Genomic DNA, 17,068 nt, shown 5'->3' with positions numbered 1-17,068 from the left:
TTGGAACTACATGATCCTTGAGGTCCCTTCCAACCCGGGTCATTCTGTGATTCTGTGGAAAAGCAGTGACTAACTGGTGCTGCGGGTATGCAAGTCTGCGATTAGAGCTGTAGAGAAAACATGGGTGAAAGAAGTCGGGTTCCTAAAGTTTGACCCAGGGGAGTACACACGCCACCGAGCTCCAGCGGCAACGCGCCGGGGCAGCCTTGCAGCTCGGGCCAGGCGGGCGGCCATGTGGCGAGGCCGGGGCGGGCCGCCGCGAGGGGCGGGAGGCGGGCGGGAGGCGGCGCGGGGCGAGGCGGGCTAAGGGCTGCGGGGGGCAGCGACGCCGCGCTCCTGTCAGCGCCGCAGGAGCCGCGGCCGGGCCCGCGCTCGCCGCCGTTCCGCCGCGCTCCTCCGGACTCACCCGGTGTTGTCTGGCTTCGAGGAGGGCGGAGTTGAACGGAGATGAACGGAGAATGAGGCAAAATGTCTGAGAAAATGTCCAGCTTTCTGTACATCGGGGACATCGTGTCCCTTTACGCCGAGGGTTCCGTCAATGGTTTCATCAGCACCCTGGGGTGAGTGCGGGGCGGGCGGCGGCACAGGAAGCGGCCGGCGGAGCGCGCTGCCAGCCCGGCTCGGCGCTCGGCGGAGCGGGGAAAGTAGGAAGTGCGGAGGAGGACCAGAGGGGCAGCGGGGAGACACAGCAGCCCGGCCCGGCCCGGCTCGGTTCTGTCCGGCGCAGCCTACCCGGAGTGCCCCGTGTGCGCCGTGTACCTGGCTTGAAAGCTTTTAATTTATTTATGTATTTACTTCGAACTATTATTATTATTTTTAATTTTGGCTGTGTGTGTGTGATTCACTGCAAAGGTGTGAAAGGGCAAAAAACTTTCCTCGTTCGTGTTCTCCTCTCCTCGCCTCTCCTCGTTCGTGTTCCGGTGGGGTCTTCCCTGCGGTGGACAATAAGCAGCTCTTCGTAACCAAATACTCCGTTCCGTGGGGATGCTTCTTTCACGAGCTGTGTTTCCTCTGTGCTGGATGGAAAGGTGCAGTGCAACCGTGGCTGCCCCTCTCCTGTTTGCCTGGGGTTCTCTGTGTGCTTCTGGTTGCCCCTTGGGATCCCACACACCCACCGGGGCTGCCTCCAGGAGCACACCCGTCGTGTTCTTTACCTGTGGCACAGCGTGGCTGCAGCAGCAGCCCTCACAGTTCCACTGATGCAGAGTCCCAGTGCCTGGGTGCTATGATTAAGGTGAGCATGTCCCTGAGCGTGCCTGAACTGCGTGCTGGTGGGGTGAATCGTTGCCATTCAGTCCATGAGACAGCTCAAGCCCAGGTTAAACAACAGCTTTTGCTTCTCAGGCATCAGCTGTACCTTCAGAGCTACAGTTAAGCAAATGTACTTCATGCTGAAGTCAACCCTTAGTTTGTGAGGTGTGCACGGCTCCTGTCACTGAGCTGCTGGTGCCCTTGAGGCCCAACAGTGAGGCTATGAGTAAGGGCAGTCAGTGTTAGGATAGCAGCAATGACTGTGGGGGTACCTGCTGCCGTACACTTACTGGAAGGAAGCTGGAGCTTGTAGTCCTCTATATTTTTTTCTATGTTATGATTACTTCCTATTCTTGTGTGTGATCATTTCACGTTAACAAATATTTTTTCCATGGTTTGTTCCTCTATTTGTTAATTTCGTGCCTTTTCTATCTGTGACTGCCGTGTCTCACATCTCCTTTTATTTTGCTGACTCTTTGTGATCTTAAATGCTGTCTGAAAATGTTTGCTTTGTGCAGCTGTTAACCATTGGCTATTGTTTATTATTCCTGTAGCCCCCACATGTCTTCTGTGTCAGGAGAGTTTGTTTTGGAGTTGCTGGGCTCTGTTACACTGTTGCATTTGGTTACCTGGTGGCTACTGAGCTTCTTGTAGCTTCTTGCTCCTTCCCAGGAGCAAGGGCAGAGCATTTAACCCAGCTTTACGGACAGGAAGCCGAGGCTGCAGTGTGCCTATGGCACAGGGGATCTCTTCTGCAGAAGTCACTGAGCCTAAGCTAACACCCTTACTAACATCACTCCAGGCTTTCCTGTAGTAAAAGCAAGCTAATCAGCTGGAGGACACCTCCAGGATGAGGCAGGATATCTGCTTGTGTCTCTCCTTCAGGGCTTCAGGAACACAAGGCAGCTCTGGCAGCTCCTCAGCATCCTGTGCTCCCCATCGTCCAAAGACGGCTGTGGATTGGAGCTGAGGAGCTTGAAGGCTCCAAAGGAAAAGTGAAGCTGCCAGTGAAATACTCCCATGCCCTCTAAGTGGGAGCACTGACCCTCTGCTGGTGGTGCAGGAGTTGGGCAGACATTGAAGGTCGTGCTGCCAGGTGGTGTTACCTGTGCCAGACAGCGCAGTCACTGCCTTTGGGCTGGCTGCAGCCAGGCAAGAGACAAACACCATTATGTCCAAGGAAGAAAGCACCAGTAAGTCCAGGAGAGAGCTTTGCCTAGCTGCACATTTGCTGTGCATCTGCAGCCGGTCTGCCTGCTACAGGTCCCCTGCTTTGCCAGTGCCTGTGTGGAGGTGTCCCGTCTTGCCAAGGTCAGGGAAAGGAGAGCAAACCAGCTTGTGGCTCGCAGTCTGTTGGTCCATCAATCTCATGTAGCTGCAAGAACTTTAAATCCAACTTGAATCTAGTGGCTCTGTAGCAGGGAGAGAGTGCTGTTTATTTTAAGCTGTCAAAGGCTAATTGTTTCTTAAACAAAGCGTGAGTGAGGCCACACTATAAACAAGGTAAAAAGGCGTGCACAGTACCTCTTCAGGCTGGGGAGACCCATGCGTAAGTGGCCTTATTCCAACAGATTAGTGCTGATGTGATCCATGCGAAAGCTGGGTTTCGTGCATTTTTTGCTTGCTTGCTGATGCAGAAATGTTCATGTGCTCGGTTTTCTTCATCAAACTTAAATCCAAAAGAAAGATGAAGCTGAGCTGTGTAGATTGAGCTTAGGCCCTTCTTAATACCTGCTGAAGCCTGAGCATGGGAACCTTCCTGCTGAGCAGGGAGCAGGACTGGTGGTCCTCCCTTGTTCAGCATTTGGGGACCAGGCATCCTTGCCCCGTGTCCAGATGATTATGCCTGGGAGTGCTGTGAAGGCAGCAACGCCTCTTTACACCTCTGGCTGTAAAAAGGTTTTGGGAGTTGCTGGGGCAGTGAGGTACTGGGAGTGGGACCTAAAAGGCTGGGCACTTCTCTGGGCCAAGAGAAACCTGCCTTCCTGTCCCTGGTGCAGGGCTTTTGTTTCTGTTTACTTATAAAACAGCTGTTGGGTGAAACACAGCGCAAGGGCTCTGCTGGTAGATGTGATCCCACAGTCAGAAGAGGAAACTGAGTGTCTCTTCCGCATCTCGAGTCAGCGCTGGCTGGGGGCAGGGGCAGAGAAGTGAGGCAGCCTGCTCCTAACTCTTCCTCTTTTTTCCATCTGTAGAATGGGGCTGTGGTGAGGTTTTGAAGGAGAGGCAGAAATGCCCGTCTTCAGAAGGATGTTGCAGGCTGTGGATCCAGGTGGGCAGCAGCACCTCTGGGACTTCTTAGAGAGGGTTTCAAAGCTCAGCACTCTCTGTTGGATGCTGCAGGCTTCAGATGCGTGAGGTACAGAGGTCCAAGCACTTGCCTGCATTTATTTTTGTTTGTTTGAGTTTGGGTTTATTCTGAATCTGGGCTCTGCTCTGTGGTGCTGATGACGGGTCATCTGACTTTCCTGATCCCAAAGGTTTGAGCTGTTTCTTTTTCTCTGCTTCTGTTTTTAAAAAAGAATGTTTCTGTGTATACAAACTGTTCAGCCTGAGAAGTGCTTGGGAAAAGGAATTTGTACCCATGGGTAATTTTTCAGCCATTTCAAAATCAGTTTTGTACTGGGTTACTGAATAACACACATTTTTAAACTCTAAGAGTGTCTCAGCTCGTGCACAGCATGAGGCTTTATGTCCTAGAGGCAGAATGTGGCAGAGCAGGCGATGGATCCGGGTATCACAGGTTGTCTTACAGTGGTGCCTGAGCCTTCGGACCACCTTCCCAGTGCTTTGACAGTAAGTGTGGGCACTGATGTGTGCTGGGAATTGGAGCTACCGCTAATCACCTTTCTGTACAATGAGAGGAAAATATGTTCTCAGCTGGGGAGGCGGAAAAGCAGTAAATATCCACAAGAGCCGGCATCAGCTGCTGGGAAGTCTGACAATGGGGCTACCGGTCACTGTGGGTAGCTGCGTTCCTGGCTCACCTCTGCACAGCTGCTGCGGTGCGGGGCCACAAAATCCTCATTGAGTGTGGTTAATGGGGGACATGGTGGGGGCTACCAGCAGGATACTGATGATGCTACAACACGCCAGTGTAGTATTTTCATAAGTGCACCTTTTTTTCCATCCTTCTCTTATACTGCCTGAAACTGTAAGCTATGTTTGAGGAGAACTGTACATGTCCTTTAATTAATGGCAATTTTTTTTTTTTTCTTTCTTTTGCCAGCTGACAAAGGGTAATTAGTCAGGAGAGAATAAAAAGCTTGAAGAAAGTGAAAGTGGCGTAACTGGAATCAGCATAATTCAATTCTGATACATACAGAACAGTAATATGTGGAGCAGGGAGGAAAGATGAATTTCCTCTTTCCTGTGGCCAGAAGCGCTGCTGTGTTTTGTTACAGAGGTGCCTTATCCTCCTGATGAAACTTGTCAGTTTGATTCTGTGTCTTAATATCTTTTCTGCTTTGCAGGCTTAGCGTTTTCAGAAATACCTTCTCTTTGTTATCAATGTAGTGCAAAAGCACCAGTCTGAATTCTACAGCTACTTTCTGTGTCTGCTGATGTACCTGAGAGCACAAATTGGCTGGTTATGGGCCACTTTGCAGCTATACTGTGTATTTCTCTTCTGTGATAACTTTTTAAAGCGTGAACTATGTTGTATGCATTATTAAATATCTTCACTGACTATATAATGCTTACCACATAAGCAGAAATATATAAATACAAGCCTGTGTCTCGCCTGCCTTGCATTTCAATGCATGTATTAAAGGTTATCTCCTCTGCAATTATCCCCTCACATTAACAACTGGGCACTGTTCCAGCTTTGCTGCTTGTAATGAACTTATTTTGATGCTCATCCCAAACAACAGTGCCGCCTTTAAATAAACAATGGCACGGGGCTTCCCACAAAGAACTCTTGTGGGAATGCAGCAAGTAAGGAGCCCAGGGGGGACGGCTTCTTCCAGGCATTCTGCCTGCACACAGAGCACAGCCTGAATGTGAAGGAGTGCAGAAGTAGCCTTAATTACAGCCTTACGATTAATAAGGCTATATGCTGAAACGTAATATCCCTAGTTCAAAGTGTTCATTATCAAAGGACAAACAAGTGGAGAGTGAAGTGGGTGTAGGAAAAGAACCAATTGATTCAAAGTAAAAGTGAGTTTACCCCTAAGCTGCGTGTGCTGATTGAAATAAAAGGAGACTTAATTTTAAGTGGAGACGGCTGGTGTGGCTCTTACAGCTTCTGCTGTTCTCGACAGGGCTGTGTGGGAAGCAGTCAGTATAGAGTGAAGATTGTTTAGCAACTTGTATGACTTTAAGCTGTATTGAGCTGCCTTCTGCATAACGAGAGGCTTAGGTCAGCAGTCCCTTATGTGGTCTGCAGATGCCAATCAGGGGCACCCTATATTTTGAACGTGCCCCAGAAGGCAGGGTGGGCTCCATCTGCAATTGCTCCGGTGAGAGGCACTCGTGCCTGTGGGCAGCTGGTGTTGCACTGGGCCTCACGCTCTGCAGTGCCAATGGCACGGGTGCTGCTGAGCTATGTGGTGAGTCATGGGCCCACAGATGCTGGGTTTGCCCTGGTGCATGTGGGGGTCTGGTGTCTGCTTGTGCTGAAGGGTCTGTCCCTTCTTGTGCCGAGAGAGGAGCAGCAGATTTCAGGTGTCACTGTGTTGCACTTGAAAAAATGAGGGAAGGAAATTGATCGTTCAGGATTTTGCTTTGTTTCCTCATTGGTGTTTTATTTTGCCACTTGTTTCAAGATGAATATTTTAGCCTTTCACAGCGTCCTTATGACTGATTTTTCAAACCTTCACTTATGTTATATTAAATTTGATTCCTTCTAAGTACTGAACAGCCAGTTCCACAGGTACATTCACGTGCAGACTTTGCCCATCGTATGCCCTGGATCCTGCTGTTTGCTGTGGTGCTGTGCCTTGACTTCTACTGAGGGAGGTGTGCCCAGGGATGATCTTTTTTGTGTGGAAGTGGCAGTGCAGCCATAAGGCCTGCTCTTCCTCCTGCATGGCGGACTCCTCTTCCTCTGCTCCTCTTAATGTTGGCCTGGCTTTTGCAGGCACTGTGATGGAGAATGATCTTACTGGGACTGCTGTGACACTGTGGGTTGTGCTGGAAGCTGCCCCTGGCCATTATCTCATTGTAATGGCTTTGGAGTTAGTAGCTCCTGCACTGCTGGTTCTGAGCAGCTTTGCTCTTTGGCCTAGGGTTAGGTGGTAGGAAAGTCAGAAGGGCAAGATTCAGGCACCCTGTGTGCATGGGCAGTTAGGTGTGTATGGTACAACAGGCAGAACCTATTGGAAAGAAAGTGTAAGTGAACAGAAGCACAAGAAGGACAGTTGCTGAGGGATCTGCAGTCCCCCACTGTCAGAAAATAGCTTTGAAAGTTGCTGGCAAATTGTCTTATTTATTTTCAGATTATTCCACACAGAAGCAAGCAGCCTGATGCTGCTGCTGCTTGGTTTGCTGTTTCAAATGGTGAGTCTGGTCTGGTCTCAGTCAAATGAATATTTGGTATTGCTTGGGAAAATGCATAACAGTACTGTCTTCCCTAAGAGAATGACTGAGTTACAAAATCAATCCCTCCGAATAAGAAATAGTGGGAATAGTTTTAAGATTGCCTATTCTACCATACACAATTCTCTTTAAAAGCACAAAGCAGCCCTTACTGACACAGTCCTGTTCCATATTTGCAGAGTATGGCAGAATCATTACCAAAGCATTGGACATCATGTGCACCTAGCAACTAAGGTTATATGTAATGAATTCCTGTAATCTTATAGATAACAAGTTTAAGACAGTTCATTTGACATGTCCCTTTAGGTTGATTGCAGCCATGTGACAGAAGGCATGGGGTTGAAATCCGTTTGAAATTACCTGGCAGAAGAAGGCTAGGAAAGCATATGGAGGTGTGGCTGTTGTTGTTTGACACTGCAAATTGAACTTACTGCAGGAGCCAACGTTAAAACAGTAACCAAGCTTTTCTTCTTCGACCTCTGGCAGATAAAAATCAATGTCATTTAAAAGAAAAACAAACCCTGAAACTGGAGCTTTTCATATGAATCACAAAATACAGAAGCTTGTTATGATCCAACGCTTGGACTTGTTATCTTGATTTTCTTTTAGAGGCTTGTTTGAATTTCAAACGTTTGCTTTTTTTTTTTTTTTTTTTTTTTCTCTGCACCTGACATATGTAAGTTAATGAGTGTTGCAGAGGCAGCTGAAAGAAAGCATGCAGTTGCAGAATAAGGAAACAGCTGCTGAAACTCACAGTAAGCTCCAGACTTTTACACCAAAGTGCCCACAGTTAACAGACAGAAACTCAGCTCATGAACTTCTCTTTGCTTGTGATATCATTCCTTCCTGCCTCTTTGCCTAGCCTGAGGTTCGAGCTGGAGCCCAGCAGGCACAAAGCACCAAGGAACCCTGCAGGACATGTCTTGTTTTGCTATGGGGAGTTTCGCCTGGCTCCAGAGCACATTTGCAGTCTAATGCCTGTGAAATGTTGGGTAGTTTTTCAATCTTGAGCTATGCAATTTGGAGTTTAACTTGTCAGCTTTAGGGGGCAGCTGTACAGAACATGGCAAGTATAGTTTTATCCTTATTATCAAATAATCTGGGATTATTTGAGAAGTCCCAGCTCCTGGGACTCTATGAATTTAGAGTGTTCTAAACTTCCATTTAAGCAGAAGTAAATTGGGTGGATGTGGAGGTAAGCTTGAAAACATCGCGTGCGTGATGTATAAGAAGTGCCTTGAGTTTAGTAGTAATTTCCTTCTTCTGTCTTTGTATCAGGGCACATGTTTTGCAGGTGGGGTCTCACGACTGGTACAAGAGTGCCTGAGACTGGAGCACTGCTTTTGGCATGACCTTGTTGATCTCACTTAAAGTTGAATAATCTTGGAGATCTGTCAGGCTCTGCAGTTGTTCCAGATAACCAAATTGGTGTGCTTGGCTAAGGTATTCTCAGTCACCTTTTATGCCTGGTTAATATTTTCTTAGCGTTCAGAAACAATGAAAAAAAGCTGTAAGCAAAACTAATGGATTGTGTTAAGACTATCGGTTTTGAAAACACCAGGAGCAGATCTTTCTAGTTGTGACTGGTGAAAAATGTAAAAATACATCACTAAGCAAGCTCCATTTTTTTTTTTCTGATCAAAGAATAAATGTTGTAAAACTACTCGGTAAGCTAACTTTTTTTTCCTTCACTTGACTCTGCAGACAGCTGGAAAGTTGAAGTTAAATGAAGAATTCTGTGAAATTTCATGGCTTTACAGTTGGTATATAGAAGAAGAAATCAGATTTGCTGATGTAAAAATCAGGTTGGGCGATGCCTGTAGTGCTTCTCAGACTGAAGGCAGAACTTAGTAAATGGAGCTTTGACGTTAAACAGGCATTGCAAGTATTGAGCTGCTGCAAGAAATATTTTGGGTTTTCTTATTAATGTCACAGCGGGAAAGTTTAAATTTCAGATGAAATTTTCAAGTATCTTTGTAGATAGGATTACATGTCATTGCTGTCCTAACATGCTGCTTATGAAGTAGCCTTTAAATGATAAAAGTCCAAAACATACAGAATTTAGTGGCTATTGATTTTTATTTTTAAGTGAGAAGGTAATAATTCATTTCCATAAGTGTAGTTGACAGTTAGTTATGATAATGTATACACTTTTGCTAAGAAAAAATAACCGACAAAGTAGCAGCCAAGATCCCTGACAGTAGGTCCTACACCTGAACATCTGTAGGCTTAAAAAAGGCAAATGCATTACAAAGTAATTAATAACAGGATCCCAATTGAACTATATCCAAGTCCAGGTTAATGCTTCCCTGGCAAGCTCTCTAGATTACTTGAGTAGAAATGAGAATTTGGCCACTAAGTCATTCAGAAGCACTGCTATGCAACCTGGACAACTGCAGGATTCAGGTTAGAGGTGAGCTTGGTTGATGGTAGCGATGGCATTGCTTGTGAAAAAAACAAGGTCAGGACCTGGCAGGCCTCAAGTCCTGTCTGTATTAACTTTTGTAGCTGAACAGGTTTTTCTGCCAGTGAATTTAAAGACCAATTACTGCATGATTTATTTATTTTTTCCCTATCTAGTAGTACACAGGACACAGTGAAACTGCTACACGTGAAGTTCTGTTACAGCACTTCACTGGAAGCAGTGTTGTGCATTGGGGTGGTGGAGTCAAACTCCTGGCCTTGGGACCATTTTACCTGTCTCCTGTCTGTGGCAGACTATACTGTTCACTGTGATTAAGCTCTGCCTGGCACAGTTGTTATACTTCAGTAGGGCTGGAGGAGAGAGTGTTGGTCTGGATTTTCCCCTGTAGATCTGCAGTGTTTTAAAGGGAATTGTTGTAATAAGAGATGGGACTCAAGCAGAGGAGTGACTTGCACAAGGTTGCTAACAAGTTGTCATATATAACATAAGACTTCAAGTTCTGGGTTGCCGCTCTGTTTTATAAATGTTGATCTGGTAAGATAGTCAATGCTAAATTGCTTTTTTTAATGTTTACTTATCTTGTGGTAAACCTTGGAGAAAGCCAGCTGTGACAAAACTGATTGGTTCATTACTGTTTCCACATGTCAAACCTTTTAAAGTATATATCTAAAAACTCAGAATAAGTTTTATCATGTGAAAAAATATGAATTGAAAAAAGTTTTACACTTGCTGGCATTGTTGTTGTGCCTCATATGTTGGGTGCATCCTCACTGAAACTAGTGAATTTAATTACTACTCTTCATTTGTCATTGAATTATGACATAAAATCCTCCTTTATGGAACGATATAGCTGAAGCAATAGAAGTCATCACCCAAAGCACAGATACCCAGTAATGGCTGGGTAAAAGCTGAGTTGTGTGACCCAAGAGGCTGGGTCAATGCTTTTCTTAGAAAGAAATTCAGCATTGACAGGGCAAACTGTGTATGCCCAAATACACAGAACTGCAAAGAGCAAAAACAAAACTTCAGTCATAGGCAAAGAATGGCGGCTACATTGACCCAAGGAAAATAAAAATGAGATAATGCAATTGAGCTCTGTCCTCTCTGAAAACTGTCATCAAAGAAATGTCTACTGTTTGATTTCTTCATCCGAGAAAACAAGGATTTGTTAAAAAATAAATAAATGAATAAATGGTAGTGAATAAATGATCAAGAAAGTACTTGACAGCATCTCAGATTTTTCCTTAGAGTTCGGTAGTCATTAAGTCTTCAGAACTTGCATTATCACTTGTGGCTGTTCATAACTGGTATCACATGGTAGATGAGTGTTCTTGTGGAGCTGCGGTATGAGAAGCAGTCACAGAGAAAAGTGCACCATTTAAAGAGAGCATATAGAACTGATACGACCTCCAGTATTAGAACTGAAAGCTTATGGGTTTAAAATAAAAATAAATCCGTCAGAAGAAAAAAAAAGAATTGAGCAAATCAGAAGGAATCAAATATCTGATGAGGCTACTTAATGAACGCTTTGAGTGGTGACTTGCAGATGAAAGTGAAACCTTTTATGCGGTTGCAATAAATTCCACTATCTGGAAGCGAGCAGGCAATACAGCCGCTCTCAGAGAGCAAAGGGAGTCAACTGGATGGTCAAAAATGCAATTACAGTTATCTTGATCTGGTTTTCCACAAAATGTAGTTGTGGAAAGCTTCGGATTGTTTTGTGTTTGAGCCTCTGCAAAGACTTGTGGACATTAGAAGTGATCTTGCAGATCACTTTTGGTTACTGTAGTAATCCTGTTTCCAAGTTGGAATGAGATGATGTGCCTCATCCAAATGAACTCTTTGGAGGCTAGCTGCAGATACTGCCTTAGGCAGAAGATCAAAGGATTGGTTATTTCAAGGAATGAGATTGCTGAGAAAGAAATTACCCTCCCACAATTTGCAAAACCTTCTGAATAAGATGCAAAACTCCCTGAATCATCCACCTGAAGAATGTGTTTGGCTTCCTGGAATGGACTTCAGAGCAGCCAGAAGCTTCTCAAGGAGAATTTGGGGATCTAATTGACTCCTGCAATTGTCTTAATGTGTAGTTTCCTCTCAGAGTGGCAAGATCAAATTTTCTGGTCTCATCAGGCAAGTGCAGTTTAGAAGTGAGACAGTACATAGGAGGTGGGGGAAAATGAATAACTGGTACCACTGTTGCATGGTTGCGTTATTTCAGACATTGTACCATGTCCTTGGAAATGCTGGAGCTGGGGGGCTGCAGAAGTCAAAGCTGATGTGAAAGAAATGTATGATTTGGTGATGTGTAAGCAGGATGTGGAAAATGGTGCAGGAAATGTGATGTTTACATGACAGATAAGAGAGAGCCCTGGTGCCAACAGTATCTTGTTGTGGCATAGATGGAGTGTGTTGATGAAGAGCCTAGCTTTCTTTCTGCCAGGGAGTTGAGAGTTGGCTTTAGCGTGCTAGTTACAATCGGTGCAGTCATGACTTATTTCAGGAAGTGGCCTGACAGTTGCACCAAAGAAAACTGGAAATAGAAGAAACCTTTCCAAATGATTTTTGCAGTCAAGAGCAAGCCGCCTATAGATCAAAGGAACATTTAAAATTCAAAGTATTTCAATAAGTCTTTGAGATTGTAGGCTTGCATGAAACATGCCCAGCAGAGGTATGCCCAGTACACTGAATTGTACTTCAAAAGTTTTATTTCAACATAAAGCAAATCTCTTTAAAATAAAGAAATTTTGGGGCAGTGACGACTGTGTGTAGAACCAAACAGTGAATTGGAAACATTAAAGCCTGATTGGTAATGTAAACATCTCCTGGATGCATGTTCACATGAAAATATACTGAGGCTGAGAAGTGTCTGGAGATTAGTGAGACGATCTAGGGAGAATTCAGTCTTGGTTGCACTTTGTGCCTCATTTTTGTACGTTGTTAAGATATAGTGTGTGATAATGGTCTAACTTGTAGTGACAAGTGCATGAACTAAAGCAACCAAGCTCGTGTTCAGACATAAGAAAGATTTCCAGTAAGCTGGTGTGAAAAAAAAACATTTTTCAGTAGCTATTTTTCATCATATTATCCCAGTTTAGGAGAGGTTGTACAAGATCTAGAGGTGTTTTATCACTTTAGTGAATAATGACTGAAAATGTCTGGACAGCTCTTCTTTCCAAACATTTCAGTCCTCTCACTATACTGAAACAAATAGAATCTCAAACTTGCTTGGGTGGTGAAATGTCTTCAGGTATCAGCCATTGAGCGGCCCCTGAATTTTTGCTTTGGGAATCTGGGCTGGTGCTTGGTGTTACCTAAGAGAGCGCTCTGGATTTCTTCATTCTGCCTATTTTTGCTCAAGAATGGGGTGTTTTAGTTTGATGGATCTGGTCCGAGTGCTTGATTTTAAGGATTTAACAAAGGCATTCATTATTTCTATGGGAAAATAAAAAAAAAAAAAGAAATAAAATCAAGTACGGTTTTTTTCCCCCCTCATTTTTGCATCCAGAAAGAATATGGAAGTGCTTCATAGGCTGAGCCACAAATATCTTCCACGAGTTTTTGATCCTTCTCATTATGAAGTGGAACAGAATTCACCTGTCAGAGATGCATTCAGTGCCCTGTGCTGGTAGCTCTTTTTAAGCAGTGCTTTCTCCTTGTCTCAGGGCTGTGCAGTCTGAGGTGGTTTGCTGCAGTTCCCCATTCCCAGCACTTAATCTGCTGTGTCAGTTGTGGAAGAACAGGAAGTTCATTTTGTCCCCGTTACCAAGCTCAGGAGCCCTGAAAGAGCAATGTGTGCTGGCAAGAACACGCTTCAGAGTATCTTTTGCACCACTGACACTGCTCTGACTTTCAGCCAAAGTGCTTGCAGTTTGTGTGGCTGGAGGAAGTGCGTCAAAGGGGAAATTTGCGTGGTGGGGGTCCACACAACTCAGAACAGTTGATAGCAAATGATCATCTGCTATCACCGAGTAATCAGTCTGATTGTGCTTGTTTGCTGCTTCTCAGCTGGCTTGAAAAATTAGGAGTCTGAATCTCAGAATGCTGATGAACTTTGTTTTCCTGCTAGTATGCAGGAGATGCTCTGAGCTTGGCCCACATCAGGTGTTTATCTCAAGGGGCTGATGAATTCTCCACTACTCAGCTGCTAGACTGAAGGTGGGACCTTTTGGGTAGATTGGTGGTGATGGGACTGAAGATTGCTTGGAAGAAGCTGTCAGGTTCTCTGTATCTGTGTAGAATTAAGTGGCCAAAAGGCTTCTGCAGAACCTGAGCTCTCCAAGGAGAGTCAATGGGCAATGCCCTATTGCTGCTCTGAATGAGTAGCAGCTGTTTGTGCTATGGGGCTGGTGTTCGCACCTGAATTGGGCACAAGTGACCAGATGAAATTCTGGTTTATATTAGTCCTAATACCAAAGCAATCGCTTTCAAATGGTCTTGGCCAGAAGGGATTGCTGGGGATCACTGAGAAGTCTTACTTTAGTTCTGCCATATTTGTATGTTGAGAACAGTGGGAATTTGTGTCAGTTGATCTGTTCTATTCCAGGTGATGAGCATCAGCTGCTGTCTGCTGCTTTGCATTGCTGAGGAGATCAGAAGCAAATCTAACCCAAATGCCAGCTGAAAGTTCATCCCACAACTCTGACAAAGTCTGTGTTAAGTTAGTTGGTAGTAGCTAGCTTAACTTTAATAAGTACTGTGATACCTTTTTCTGATTTCAGGACAACAAATTAGATGTAGACTTTTATATTAACACACAGCTTTATGTACAAACAAATAGCTGTTCTCAGCTCTCACTTCTTAGATAAAAAAAAAAAATTAAACTTGAAAGATAAAAATAAACAAAAATACACTCTAAGACCTCTTCAGAATGAGGATTAGAGGAAAAGAAACAGCAGAGGTTCAAGCTTGTTTCCAGTTCACAGAATTGCTAATGCAAAGCTGCAGCCCAGCGCAGTAAACTGCCCGCTATGAGGTGCAGGAGCAATTTGCACTCCTTTTAAGTTGCCGAAGTAGCAAGCAACAGCATATGTTCAGAGGAATAATCCTCATTGCCACTTCCATTTCTTTAGGAAAGATTATTCATTTAGGTTTGACTAATATCTGTTTATACGTAGAGCTGACAGCTCTTTTAACTCTGATGTCTTATTTATGGTGTTGTACCAGCGGAAGGATTTGTGTGTGAATAAACTGTGATATCGGAGACCATCTCGGCTGCTTGGGGAACAGTTTTTCAAACCACCGAGGCTGTGGATATGCTTTTATTCTGCAAGCTATTTTTTAATGGTGGCAACATGTTACTGTTCACCGTCATAACAGTTTATGTGAGTGCTTCTTAGCTCTCTCCAAGCAATATGAGTTCATATACTTAAACAATTTAGTGGATGATTTGTGCTAACTGAGTCGACTGTTGCTTGGAGACCGTCAGCCTCTGCAAGCTTGTAACCTGAAATGAATGAGCAAGCCTGGTGTTTACTTTTGCCCTTTCCTGCATTTGGGTCAGCTTTTATTGAACGTTGTGATGTATGAGTATCAATCAAAAAAGTGTCAGCCATCACCTAAGCCAATGCCATTTTATTTCTGTGTGTCAAATTGGAAAATAATAGAACTCTTCTTCAGAGAGGGGCATGGGGCAAGGCTGGCAGCTGCATTTCCCAGTCAGAGAAATAAGTCTGTTGTAGCAGAAGGCCAGACTTTGTGCTTTGAAGCATCTCAATATCCTCATAAAAGGAAGCGTTAATCAAAATATAGCAGACAAGTTGTTTATGTGAATGGCTGAGATTATCCCAGACAGTGCAGCACTGTTTGACTTGGAGAAAGAACTGTATAACCATACACAGAGCTGCACTGTAGAGATAGTTGCTCGGCTTTGTGATTGTGTAATGAAATCTGGAAAGGTGATAAAAATGGAGCTGATTCGGGGTGGGGTGATGTACTATCTCTTCAGATCAGTTTATAGCTGAGTATTTGATATTTATTATACACAAATGAATAGAGAATTGTAGCTAGGGCAGCGAGCAGGTTTTTAATCTTAATGTGCCAGGCAGCGGGTTAACCTGTGATAATGTGTAGCAGTCCAGGAGGCTTGTGGAGAGATAAGGAAAAGGTTAGAATGGTTTTTCTCTGCTGAATATCATTGCACAATGTTAGATTGACTTTAGCAGGGCCTTTTAAACTGGGGTTGTGTACACCAATTAGTTTGTATAACTTGAAACCAGATTTGAACTTTGGTATGCTCTTTTGTCCAGGTTACCCTTGCAGGGAAAGTGTCCAGCAGCAGTGCAATATTGCTGCTACTATTCAGAGTCATTGTTGGAGCCAGGACAGCATGGATTGCACCATTTTTAAGGTTGTCATTAAGGGGGTCTTCGGCTTGTCTGCAATTACCAGTAACACTGTCCACCTATAGGAAGAGATTGAATACACAACATGTCCTGAAAGGTGCAACAAGTTCCTCCGAGAATGGCCACTAAAATGTATCACACTTACTTGTTTTTTCCATTGAAAAATAGTAAAGAGTGGCACTAGATAACTGACATAATTGAAGAGGCAAGTGCATAGGATTCTAGTGCATGCCTCCATGGTCCCTATCATGCCCAGTGAGGGTCCCTGTAGTCATAGAATAGCCCTATTTGGAGGGTTCTTGGACAGATCATCAGGGTCCAGCTGTTTATGGGAGGAGAGAGCTTGGATGAAATTATCTTGCAACAATTTGTTGAGTTTGAGTGCTGACAGTACAGAAGCCAGTGATAATGGCCACTTACTGTCACCCATTTTTTTTCTGACCTTATTTCACTTCCCTATGGGTGCTGTGTAGTCTTTGGCAAATCAATTTATTCCCTTTCTTCTCCCACCACTGTTAATATTATTTACGTCCTTTCCCTTCACTGCAGAAGGTGATGGACTTGTTTAGCAGGGCCAGCCAAGAAATCTACCGTGCTTTCCTGCAGGTTACAGCTCCGGACTCTTCCCTGGGGTGCTGTCAAGCTTGTCCTGGCTTCCATCCTCTGCCATGCCTCCTGCTGGCTGGGCTCACACAACCGCTGCCTGCCTGCTGTTGTGACAGGTTACGATGGTGAATGGAGAAAGGGAAATGTTTTTTTTTTTCCACGTATACAATGAAAGGAAGCACTGCAGTAAACCAAGTGATGTAAAAAAACCCTTCCCAGTATGTACTTTGTAGCACTTTTTCATCCTGTTCCACTGTTCCAGGCCCTCAGTGGTCCGGAGGGGACTGGCAGGCCAAGCTTGGTCCTCTGACAGGCTGCACATGCCGCTGCCGGTTGCACAGGCTCCCTCGGGCAGTCAGATGAGGCAGATCGCTGTTGGGCAGTACCACCGAGGTGGTACCTCCCTGCTACTCCTCTAGGTACTGTGGTTGCAGCAGGGCGAAGCGTGGTGGAGCTCTTGGGCTTTCTCATCTGTCACTGTGGAAGGCACAAAGTGGCCTTGATTCACCATGCCATGAAGAGGAAGGGCACCTCTGCCCCAGGTTTGGGCAGGAGAAGGGAAGCTCTTGCATGCCTGGGTACTGTGGAGAGCAGTGCCGTTTCATTGCCGACCTGATGAAAGGGATAGTAAAGTATCCTGAAGTGAAGTAAAAGACAAGGCTGGTGGCGGGGTGGAGAGAGGAAATACTTGGAGATGTCTGCAGTGTTTCCTGTTTGTTTCTGACAATTATGAGTCAGATCCCCCACAAACTGAAGAGATGCGTTTGAAAAATCATGAGATTTAAAAGCAATTGTGTGGATTTGTTCTCTTGGTATTCTGGCTTTGAACTTGAATATCTGAAGGCCATTCTACATATTTTTCAGCACAGCAGTGACAGCAAGGGACAGTTTCACTTCAATGAAA

General features: G+C 44.7%; 1 protein-coding gene across 1 annotated transcript in view; it reads left to right on the top strand.

The window, feature by feature from the left end:
- The first annotated feature begins 305 nt into the window (after positions 1 to 305).
- The window catches only part of ITPR2 (inositol 1,4,5-trisphosphate receptor type 2), a 253,736-nt gene continuing 236,973 nt past the window's right edge, over positions 306 to 17,068 (top strand). The window contains exon 1 of the mRNA XM_032446237.1: positions 306 to 560. Within this exon, the coding sequence (XP_032302128.1) occupies positions 469 to 560 (92 nt within the window). The 5' untranslated portion in view covers positions 306 to 468. The remainder of the gene's footprint in view (positions 561 to 17,068) is intronic.

The sequence above is a fragment of the Coturnix japonica genome, chromosome 1 (genome assembly GCF_001577835.2).
Source record: "Coturnix japonica isolate 7356 chromosome 1, Coturnix japonica 2.1, whole genome shotgun sequence".
NCBI classification, from domain to species: Eukaryota; Metazoa; Chordata; class Aves; order Galliformes; family Phasianidae; genus Coturnix; species Coturnix japonica.
The sequence above is the reverse complement of the archived record's forward strand: the minus strand, read 5'-3'. Positions and strand labels throughout refer to the sequence as shown.